At 44.5% G+C, this 12275-nt stretch overlaps 1 protein-coding gene across 1 annotated transcript in view; it reads right to left on the bottom strand.

The window, feature by feature from the left end:
• The window catches only part of LOC146868743 (carboxyl-terminal PDZ ligand of neuronal nitric oxide synthase protein-like), a 275331-nt gene that overhangs the window by 135672 nt on the left and 127384 nt on the right, over nt 1-12275 (bottom strand). The window contains exon 3 of the mRNA XM_085613707.1: nt 5467-5559. Coding sequence (XP_085469833.1) covers nt 5467-5559 — 93 coding nt within the window. The remainder of the gene's footprint in view (nt 1-5466; nt 5560-12275) is intronic.

Raw genomic sequence — 12275 nt, 5'->3', positions numbered from 1 at the left:
ATAGAAATAGATATGTATAACTCAGTGACAGTCACCACTCGGTAGTTATAGTTAGAACATATTCATCCACCTCAGCTCTTTCCTGGAAAGTGAGGTGATTCATCCAGCAGGGGCTAAGAAAAAGGCGAATCCCAAAAAGCGTTTTCAACAATGTGATAGGAAAATTGTAAACAGATACTTCAAAAATGTCTCAACGCAATTGCACCAAATTTAGCGGACTGATTAATGTTGGCACAGAGAGCAGGCTTTTTGTGATTTTCAGTTAATTCGCTCAGCAGTTTGAGAAATGAAGATGTAGAAAATGTATTATTTCATGACACAGAAGAGCCACTGATCTAACAGATTTAAAAGATAAGATCTGATTGGTTGCCACCATATCTACAAAGATGTGGCAGCAGCCACATCTTTAATACTAAGGGACTCAGTCTAATGTCCTGAAAAAAGGGAAAAGGCAATAGGTCTTGAGTGGGAGGGGGTCCCAATTTGCCCCCCCCCCCCCCCCAATTATTATTTTTTTTTAAAGGGACAGCAGAGCCAGCGGTCCTGCTTACAAAAGTATAGCCTACTGTGCTTTTTAAAAATAAGCCCCTCGTTTGGGCTAGGGCCAGGAGTTTTTTATTTCATGGGGAGGGGAGATGTGGTGCCGCCCATCCCCAGGCCTTCTGGATTCAGATGGACTTATACATATTTATGGGATGGGTGCATGTGCCCCACCACTCCCGAAGCTTTAAGAAGGATCCAGGGATCCCATTCCCAGGGCCGATTTTGATTTTAAGTGAGGGGGTTGTGAGGCCGCACTCCATCAGCCTCTTAGAGGCCCCAGGGAACCGATCCCATAATGCATGAAGATTAATGCAGTGTCCCTATGAATACATCCCCTCATATAAACCTACACTGGAGCACAGAAAATAGAAGAAATAAATGCAGCTCCCGCCTCACCCGGGATGTGTGTTGGCTGGGAAGCGGGAAGGGGCTGCAGCACTCAACATTTGGATATGTTGTGGGTGCCCCAGGTAGGCACCTGGACACCCACTTTAACACAATAAACTGCTAGTTCACTGAATCACCCAGTATAGGTGCTAGCTAGGGAGTCAGCAGGGGGTCATGGGGGCCCTGGGGCTCCCCCATGGCTTCCAGCATTTGGGCATGTTGTGGTTGCCACATGTGGGTACAGGGGCACCCACTTTATAATAACAAGCATTTCCAATGCAATAGGTCTCGCATTATTAAAGTTTGAGCTATTGGTGTTGCATTGGTGTTATTTAGCAATGCCAATAGCTCAAACTTTAATGAATTGCTGTCGCTACTACTTTCCACAGAAGTCTTCAAGGCACTGTTTTTCCATGGAGGTCACCATTGAAAAACTATGATTTGTATAGCAGGTCTCGAAAACCAACAAAGTAAAAAAAAGAAAAATACCTGTTGGAAGCCCAAGATTTTCTTTGGAACTTATGTCCAAGACCATGTTGCAGTCTCCCTATGCAAAGTCGCATGCGTAAATATTTACACATTCAGAAATTTAGCAAGGTATTTTTCTGAATTAGAAATTGTAACATTTGTAATTTTATTTTCTCCATGGGGAAAATAGTTTTGTCTGTTAAAAGTCAGCGTTCCGATCCTCCATTTTTTGGGGGATGGGGCAGGAGGTTGAGAGGGAGATTTGCTGAAATTTCTCGTGCTAAAAACAGATTTACTATTGCCCCTTTGTGAAAAACCACCAAAGCGTACATTTGTTGGTGTTTCCAGAATTTCCAGAATCTGAGAGATTTGCTCATACTTACAATAACGCTTCACTGTGTAATATTAGGTGTAAGGAAATCCATGTCGGAGTGCAAAATCTAGGTTTTTGAATAATAAAGTTGAATTTACATTCATGACAGAAGATTATTTGGGCATTTAAGTGTCTGAAGTTGGGCAGATCTCTCCAGCCACAGTTTGGCCAGGATCACTGTGTGGCCAGTGTCACTGGCTGTACTGGGCTCGTGCACAGAGAGGTGCACTCCGTGTACCCATCACCAATCCCAGGTGCATTGCTCTGGAACCGGCACCATTTCAAGAGTTATTGTGGTTTCAGCCTGGTGCCAGCCACACTCACCCGTTTTCTGGGGTGTGGCGCCCCCTTGCTTGTCCCTCCATTTGTCTAGTTACTGGAATGTAAATCAGTGTGTGCTGCACAGCTGGTGCACATTCCGAGGGAGCCGTGGTGTGCTGCACGTTTGTGTGAGTTTGATGCTGTTTTGCTGCACACTTGTCAGGGCGTGGTAGGCATTGGTTAAGAGGTCAGTTCATGAAGTTGGGGTGCGGGGTCACCTGCACCAGGCTCAGCACGCTCTGTAAGGTGGAGAATGTGGCGTAACAGCCAGAGAAGCCGACTTTGGCGCTGGATAACCAAGCTCAAGTTTTGGCGTCGGCTCAACATCCTTTGATTCTGGGAAAATCAATAAATCTTTCGGTGCCTACAGAACACAAATGTGTCCTTGTGTAATGTGATAGGTGCTCATTTAAAGCGCCTCAATGTGTTCGGGTCGAGATAGCACTATCTAAAACTGCAAAAAAAAGCAGGTGTCGTGAGTTTGCCTGGCATCAACAGAGTGCATGTCAGGAAAGGTGTCAGCGCTGTGCAGGCTTTTGGACCTCGGCGTCCCTCTGCCCCCCCCACCCTCGCCCCACCCCTCCCGAGAATTGTGCCGCCCCTGGGGTCGGTTGTGCCCTGCACGCCGGTGGTACCGAATCGATTAATGTCCCTGCTTCCCTGTCCCATGGCCGCATCGTTGTGCCATCAGAGGGTGCTGTGCCCCCTGCGATGACCGGTGCCCCTGCAGATCTGCCATGTGTGCAGTGACCTGTTCTGTGTCGTGTTCCACTGCCATCTGCGCAATGGATGAGATGCCCTGTACTTTGCAGTGCTACAGTCCTCTGCGGCGAATGCTGTCGGTACAGCGTCCTGTCCCTGCAGCCTCTACTCGGTGTAGTGTCCTCGGTGCAGTGGCACGGACAGTGCCCTGCTCTTCGTGTCATCGGTGCAGTTCACGTGGCCCTGCACTCTTTGCCATGTTTGCAGTGTCTTTGGATCCTGCAGCCTGTGGCATTGTTAGTCTTGCACCAGATGTCTTTGGTGCAGTGCCCTGCGACACTGCATCAGTGACTTCACTGCAGCGCCCTGCTCCTCTGCAGCCAGTGCCATCGCTGCAGTGTCCTTTGTCCCGCAGCCTATGCCATCGCTGCAGTTACCTGCAATAAAATGCAGGGAAGGCTTTATGGCAGAGGTGCTCCGGTACGAAGAAATATAACTAAACAAGCAGTGTAGCGTACATTTCAAAACGGAGTGGCGCGCGCGCCACAGCAGACATGTGGTTTCAATTATCGCGCCCGTGTCTGGGCACGATAATTGAAACCACATGACGGCCGGTGCTCGTAACAGACACCAATCGGCTGTGGGCGGAGCTATGCGCCCGCCTTTGGCCAATTGCGTGCAGTCTTGCATAAAAAGACGCACGCAAAGGCCAATAGCATGGCCCAAAAGGAATCGCACATGCACGAGCGTGTGCGATTCCAGGCTCCGTTTTGGAACCCTCTACAAAAGGACTCACGCTGCGCGAGCAACGCTGGGCACTGCATCGTTAGGTGTGAGAAAAATATCTAGCCCTGCAGCTTTTTTTAAATTACTTATTTTCTTCCTGTTGCCGCTAGAAGAGGCAGGGGCATAACAAATCATTTTTTATGCCCTGGTGTGCTGCAGTAGTGTAGCAGTCCCCCATCATCGAAAGAAAAAAAACAGTCTCCTGTGCCCAACTCCACGCCACGCACAGTGATGGGCATCTTACATTACATTTAAAAAACCTTAGAAAGTCACTCAAATAATCAAATATTAAAAGGACGTCAGGTAAGTGAAAATGTCAGTTATAATATACCATTTTAATGAGCAAACCCACTGTAATTCACCAGTTAGAGTTATCTCTAGTAACTATAACTTGTGTCCTAAACATAGAAAATTTAAAAAAAACTGAGAAATTCCCTTGAAAAAACAAACAAACCAAAGTGATATTGTAGGTAGGTATGGTATCTCACTTTACATTTGAAAAAATTAAATGATAAAGATTTGAGTGATGTTATAGTTAGATTAACATGTCAGTTTAAATGTAAAATTTTAAACAAAAAAAACACTGAAATGTATTACTTTTAATTAAATGAAGCAACTATAAGTTGCGCTGTTGCCACACACTGCATTAGACCCCATATATTACATCACTCAAGATATGTTCTATGAGATCATTGATATCATCGTTGATGACATCATTGATGACAACACTGTGCATGGCGGAGGCATGAGTTATGTTCACTCTGGCTGCTGTCAGAGAAGAAACCCTACAACTAGTGGTAAGGCCAGGAAGCTATAGTGAGCTCAGGTACTACCAGAGTAAAGTAGTACAAGAACCTTGCACGTAGTGGGAAGAGCAGCATGCAATGGGAGGGAGCAGCGGCAGGACTGAAGGCTACGTGAAACAGATGATCATGCACTGAACGGTGAAGACATAAGTGAAATAGAAGTAACAGAAAGGAAAACAGACTTAGAAACGGGCCAGCAATGTGCAGTGCATTCGGGTTGGATGGGGGAAATGAGACAACAGAGGAGGAAGCAGACAAGAGAAAGGGAGGATTGTGAAAGAGTGCAAGAAGTCTAAATGAGTTTGGGACGACAGAAGGGTGTGTGAAGTGCATAACGGTATTATACCTACAATAAGACTGCATGCCCAACTGTAACAGAATAAAAGCTACCAATGGGTTTCTTATGAATCCAGGAATATAGATGTGCCCCAATATAAATCAGACTTTTTAACGTTGTGCATATTATCAACTGTTGCAAAACAGTGTGGTTGGAGAAAATGCTTGCCTATTTATAGGGGTAGCGCCCTTACCATTATCGCTATGAATAAAAGAAGCCCAATAAATACTCAATGGTGCATTGAAAGAATAATAACAAGCATTGGCATAGTTCCAATAGGTCTCGCCTTTGGGACCTTATAAGTGTTTAGCCATGCAACAGTTGCATAACTAAACACTTATAAGGTCCCAAAAGCGAGACCTATTAGCTATGCCAATGCTTGTTTTAACTGCTGCAATCTATTGAAGCCTCATGTAGAACATCTTTCGCGGCCGTGAAAGGGATCGCGATTGCGATCAAACATCAAAGCGGCCGTGAAAGTGAAAGTAATCGCGGTGAAGCGCGACGCACGCGCCCGCGCACATGCACTGTAGCTCTAGGCTGGCCTGGTAGCACTTTTTGAAGCCCTCACAAAATGTCGCCAGGCCAGCGCATGCGCTGGGTCAGGCGAGACCTAAAAACGACAATTTTTCTCCCATCACATGCAAACTCCGAGTGAGCTGGTGTCCCGTCATTGCATGAATTAGAAACTAGGCAAACTTTGAGTCCAAAACTCCAGGTCAAGAATTTGGAAACAGGTGTACCTTCTGTTTCTTCCTTAAGACGACCTTCACACCTTCCACAGACACAATTATGCTCACTTTCTTTTTCTTGATATTCTTGGCTTTAAATTCGTACTGAAAAAACAAAAAGAGTTTAGTTTAGTAAATGCCAGAAAATAATTCCACGTTGTCCAGCTTCTCAGAAGAAAAATGCAAGAATAGACCAAGTCTGTACTGTCTAGCATGGTCAACTTAAGACAGAACATTTTAAAACACAGAAAGAAAAAACATGCAGTTGTTCAACTGCCCTGGCAGACATAACCCATAATCATAATCAGATAGGTTTCCTATCCAAATTTAATTTCATAATATGTTTGAAATGGCTGCTGTGTATTCTTACATTTCTATATTAACAAAATGAATCCGAGTCTTAGATAATGTCGGTGAAGTATAAGGAGCGATTGCTGCGGAGTCTGCTTGGCATCACCAGCAGAGCCGCCCTTTGAATTGAAATAGTGCCAATCAGGAAGAACGCGTCTGGGGCAGTGTGCGCCCCCTCCCAGGAGACACCTGGCTAGCAGTTCGGGTAGCACTATTACGTTGTGAGGCGTGGTCAAGAGCGGTTTGCATATGATTGGCTTCTATCTGGAACTGGCAGAGGCCAATTTAAAACAAACAAAAAAACACACAATGGGCTTTGATATGCTGGCATTAACTAGAGACTCAGAATGAACAATCTATTTCTGTGTATCTGTTTGGTTCTTACATCAATTGCAAGGTGTCAAAGGGAGATGTGTGGTATTGATGCACAAATGTTATCTTTCTTTTATGAAGTACAAGCTGTAAAGAAATAGACAACACAATATCAGTTTATTTGAATTGAAATATTTTGCCTCTTAATAGATAGTCCTCCTGGAAGGAATGAAAATTACTGCCCCACTACGAAATCAGTGCTGTTCAACCATCCAATCTAGTTCAGGCCACTAGTTATCCATTGTGAATTTAAAGACTCGCTTTGACTTTAATGGTTGCAAGTCCAGGCTCTGCTGGAGATGAGGCGCATTGAAACAGAGTAGCTGCAGGTCACGAGGCGCCGCTTCAAATCAATACCTTGGCCAAGATGAAAAGAGCTACCCTATGGCCCCATAAGGCCACATATACGCAGAATTACATTTTAAGGAGAATTTGGAATATTTCGGAAATTTGATTGCAATGTTTCTTAGTTTGGGATTTGAAGGTTTAAACGTAAATCTAGTGTTAATGGGGGAGGGAAATGGCAGAGCCCCCCCCCCCCCCTACGTGGGGGGGGGGGCTCCCTAAGGGCCGGCGGAGTAGCTCTCAGGACCATCTTTGAACCAAACTGAGACCTTCCATGCAAGAGCATGAATGACTAAATGCATAAATACTAATATTTTGTTATGTTAAAAATATTTATAGAGCGCTCTTACACCAAACGGTTTCATGGCGCTGGTGGGGGGATACGGCATAAGTATGGTAACCGGGGCTTACCCATATGCTTGAGAGAATAGAAGGGTTTTAAGGAGAGTCCTGAATCGGGAATATGAGGTTACTAACCTGAGGTCAGTAGGAAAGGAGTTCCAGAGTTGGGGGGCCAAGAGAGAAAATCTAAGGCCACCGTGTATTTTCCGCTTGAAGGGAGGAACGACGCAAATTTGAATGGGAGGAGCGAAGTGCGTGTGAAGGAGTATAACGAAGTAATAGGGATGAAATAAAGACTGGGCCTTAACCGGCCAGGGCTTTGAAAATAGTGCTGCCTAATTTGAATGCGCAGCGATTTGCGACTGGAAGCCAATGGAGGCTCTTCATCAGGGGGCGGACATGTTGATGTCTCGGTTGGTGGAAGATGAGCCTGGCTGCTTGGTTCTGGACCAGTTGTAGGCGGTGAAGCTGGTAAGCCGGGATACCAACATAGAGTGAATTGGCATAGTCAATACGGGAGATGACTAGGGCCAGAAGAACCAAGGTAAGGGCCTCGGTGGTAAGAAATCTAGAGATCTTTCGGATTCTACGAAGGTGGAAGAAGCACGATGATACGACTGCGCCGAATTGGGTTTTCATGGACAAATCTTTACTTATGATGACCCCAAGGCTTTTCACGGAATCAGCTGGTTGGGGAGGGTTGCCTAAGAGAGGGGGCCAGAAGTTGGAGTTCCAGGGGTTGGAGGTACCGCCAGTCAGAACAAGCTCAGTTTTGTCAGGATTAAGTTTCAAATGACTGGCGTTCATCCAGTTACTGATGAGGTACAGGGTGGACTGAAAATTTGAGACAGACGTGGTAGAGGAGTCGATTTTAAACACTAATTGAAGGTCATCAGCGTAATTAAAAGTGGCTACCTCGCAGTTATGTAGGGAGCGAATCAGGGGGAGCATGTAAAGGTTGAAAAGAAGGGGGGAAGAGAGGACCCCTGAGGGACTCCGCAGGTCAAGCTTACCCTCTTAGCTGAGAAGGTGGCCAGGCGGACTGCCTGGGAACGATTAACCAGAAAGGAGGAGATCCATTTCAGGGCCATTCCCTAGATGCCGGCGCTGCCGACACGGTCGATCAGAAGATCATGGTCGACCGTGTCGTTTATAAACTTATGCTTTTTCCTTGGCTCAGTGGAATGGGTAAGTGTTTTCACATTTGTGTTCTTATTTACAAGGGATGTTATGCGCGCTTTGGTGCTTTAACCTGGAGCCCCCATCCTTTTCTTATAGCAAGCTTATGCTCTTGGAACCAAGCATGGCTAGACATAAAGGTCACGTGCTTCTGTTGTGCAGCCAGTCTACAGGCACACACATTTGGAGGGAGTGTATACGTGGGTTAAGTAAATGTAAGAATCAAAAAATCTGACTAAAGTCAAAGTCCTAACACTTTACACCAAAAACACATTGCAAGGAAAGTTCATAAATAATCTAAAACACGTTCCTCTATCTTGAACAGCTTCCAAATGCACTCACAGTCAAATATGCAACATGTGGAACAGACTTACCAAGCCTATGTAATCAAGGCATCTTTGTCCAGACAAACAGAAACAACCCCTGGGGCTGAATGTTCTAACACGAGTTATTCTGAACGAAGATATTCAGAAAGAGGCCACAACAGAAAGGGAGATTTACATATGTGCCTTAAACAGTTGATCAGAACGTCTCAATGGGAGATGGCGGGATTGCTTGAATGTAGCCTCCTAAATTCAATGTAAGCTTATTTATTCTTTCTCCTATACTGTTTGTTTTGACGAATAGTCTGAAAAACATAGGACCATCTCAGCAGAATCATCTGCCTAGAGATTCTATGTAGTTTATACGAGCAGTGACCCGCCTATTTTTCCGCTGAAGGAGCAGCTCACAGTCGGTCAAGCACAGTCCTGTACTCTGTATCCAGGGTTTTAGAAATGTCGACTCCCTCCCCCAGTTTAGGACATAGAGGCTGATTACGATGGCGGTGAACCCGCCGCCGACAGGCTGTCGGTGGCAGGCTTACCACCATCGTGAGGCCATTACCTGCCCACCATATTCTAATGGCGGACGGGCCCAAGGCGGTCGGAAAATCTGACAGCCACACATCCGACAGGCTCCTTGAGCCCGCCAGTGCGGCAGAGGCCTTCCCATCCCCAAAATGGTGGCGGTGTTTATCAGGCACCGCCATAGGGAATAGGATGTGCCTCCCAACCAGCCTTTCCATGGCGTGTCACCTGCCATGGAAAGGCTAGCGAGGATGGACTTTGGGGGCGTGTTGCTGGCCCCCCTTGAGCAGGGGCAGTTTGGTTTTGCACTTGGGGGACACCTATGGTGCCCCTCTACATTTCCCTGAAACAGGTGGCAGGCACCGCGTAGTGCCTGCTACGTAGTACAGTGAAATGCAAAACTTGTATTTTTTCCATCCCGGCATCCCCGCAATGGACAACATGGCACTTGCGGCTGCCCTGGTGATGGCTCCATTGTGATGCCATATGTGCCTGCTGCCTTACAGGCAGGCAGTCCCCATCCCCAGGACTATGGCGCACGGACAGAAGTCAGTCTGCCAACGTAATAAGGCCCTTTATCCTCAAAATGTAGTTTCAATTTTCTCAAAAATCTAACACCACACTGCCTCTTACACATCATGGACTGGTCATATGGACCAAGCTATAGCAAAGATCATTTCACAACGGTTAAAGAATGAATTGTATGCAGGACCTCATATTTCACCCGCTATTGACTTCACAAATTCCGACTTTGCTCCCAATCTATTGTTCTTCGGCAAAAAAATCTCAAGGCTTCTAGGTTTAAAATGTACATTATCAACAACTTGCCAGCTACATATTAACCACCTCCCACTGACCTTGCTGTTGAACATTTTCACTTAACCATCCAAGTTAATCCTATGGTTTTCCATATGCTCAAAATACTTGTAATAAACAAGTGAATATAGATTATAGAATATGTTAACATAGCTTTAAACTTTGATCAAGAATGCCATTTGTTGTTTATTCCTAATCCTTGAGTGGCACAAACATGTGTATACCTCTAAATTGTTCATGACTAAGTAAATGTGGCCTTTAAAACAAAATTAACTCCAGGGAGAGGCAAAGGGAGGGATCATTTAAGCTGGTCCAGGCACACGTCTCCCTCTTCCTAACAAATGCCACTAACCAAAATGTGTTCCAGTTCCAGACTTGCGTCCAATGTTGAGACGTGCCCACCCAACGAGGAGCAGGCCCGATGATGAAGCTTGACACTTCGGTGTGTGAAGGCTCAATAACCCTTTAAATGATACCCCAGGGTCTGGGGTCTACTTCCGATAATCCCCTTCAACAGTGAAAGGCATGTTTGTTGGCAGAGATGATGTAGGGCATTGTCCTTGCCATGTTCATAAAGAGTCCCTTCTTGGCACCGTTTCTGTGTAGAAGTGTTAAGAGCTAAATAACTACATTTTTTGCAGAAAGACAAACCCGTCACAATGGTGGTTAAGACCTGCATCTGGTTAAAAACATTTCTTAGTAATGAGAGTAGTTATTAAAATTATTGTACGGTAATCTTGTGGATTACCACAATTTGTTCTATATTAGCTGGCCAAAGTATGCCATGACATGGTTGCAACATATGCAGAATGAGGTTGTTCATATAACTGCATATCAAAAGCCATATGTATATTGTTCCCAATAGGACCAGCTTACGGTGGTTCCCTCTACTAGCCAGGGACATTTTCACAATTCTATCAAAGTCCAATCGAGAAACGAATCACGTGGACAACTCCTATTTTAGACAGATACTTTGGCTTCCAAGGGGCAAACAGATTTTTAGATCGAGGGTTTTGAGGGGGCTACCATCTTCACTTCAAGAAATTCAAAATCCCATTAGAAGGGGGAGGGGGGAAAGATGCAACATGACGAGCTAGATGGCATGACTACGGCCAAATCAAGGATCAATAAAAACAGGGGGAAAAAATATGTCTATGTATATATAACTCAAAAGGACTCGAAACCTCCCTGCCCTCATGCAGGAGGCGCGTTTATCAGTGAAGCACAGCACTGCACAGTAAAACCTGGGTGCAAGTTTACGTACTTTACAGGTTTTGCGGTGCAGAAAATATATTAGCAAAGTCCTCCATGTATTTCGACCACTACAGGTCTTGTTCACGATACAGTTACAAAGTGTTGGTATTGAGTATATACAGTGTGAAAGAGAGACCGAGATAAAGGACCAAATCATAGTCTGTAAACAAAGACGTCATCTTGGATTCTTCTTGCTAGGTATTAATTGTTGTAATGCGTTCTATTCTAAAATGCTATATGTCAATGCATCTAAAGTGTATCACTAACAGAATAATTCATAATAAACTGAATTATAGCAGTGCATTAGGCAGACCACATTATGTGATAGCATATCATTACGCTCAAATCAGCCAGCAGTCTGGGAAGACAGTATCGTAATGGCTTATTCAGTACAATTAGGCAAAAATGTCCTAATAAAGTACAACGTCACTCTTCCATGGCATGTCCTCATCTAAAACTAAACAGATTATGTGGAACTCTAAGCCTGAAAGGGTACTGTTTTTACCTGTAAATAAACCGCACATATTCATCAGTTCGGAAAGAAAAAAGAACCACTTTATTTGGTAATTTTGAAGTGCAATGGAAACAAAAATTTTAATAGGAACAAAACAAATCAAACTTTATTTAGTGATGCACAAATGATAAATATTCACTGAAACCCGATTTCCACACACTCGTATGATTGCAATATAGTTTTATCAGTAAAGCTGAATGCCTGTTCAAATTTAGTGGCCTTTCCAATGGAAAATGCGCGGTCTTTAAATGACAGTGTGCTACCACACGATGCTTTCGTTATATAGACTTTCCAGTAAAAATCGAGTTGTTGTTTTAAAACATTAGGGAAGCACTGCTCTATTGAGACACATCCACAACTAACATATAATATACCACACCACCCTGCAGGCCTGCTTCTTAATAGGAAGAGGTGCCACTGGAGACTGTGTAGTTTACCCAGAGTAAACGTGGCACTAGTGGCCAGATAAGGATGCAGCTGGGAGGCACAGATTAATAGATGCCCACCTTTTATTACTATATACCGGTCCTTGTGCGTGTGTTTTTGGATGAATGTATAATTGTACATGTTGCAAACACACCACTGTAACTAAAGGTGGCATTCATGTGTTTGACGCAGGGCATAAGCAATTATTGTGAATAACATTTTGCACAATATCTGCTGATGTGTTCAGGTTTCTGAATTAAGAAATCTATACATTTTTTTTAAACCTGGATATCGTTTCCACATTAATGTGTGGCACAATGTCAAAGGAACTAGATAATGTCACCCAATGTGCCCTAATTTGCATTCAGTCGCAC

The sequence above is a fragment of the Triturus cristatus genome, chromosome 1_2, assembly GCF_964204655.1.
Source record: "Triturus cristatus chromosome 1_2, aTriCri1.1, whole genome shotgun sequence".
NCBI classification, from domain to species: domain Eukaryota; kingdom Metazoa; phylum Chordata; class Amphibia; order Caudata; family Salamandridae; genus Triturus; species Triturus cristatus.
This window is presented reverse-complemented; position numbering and strand designations above follow the sequence as displayed.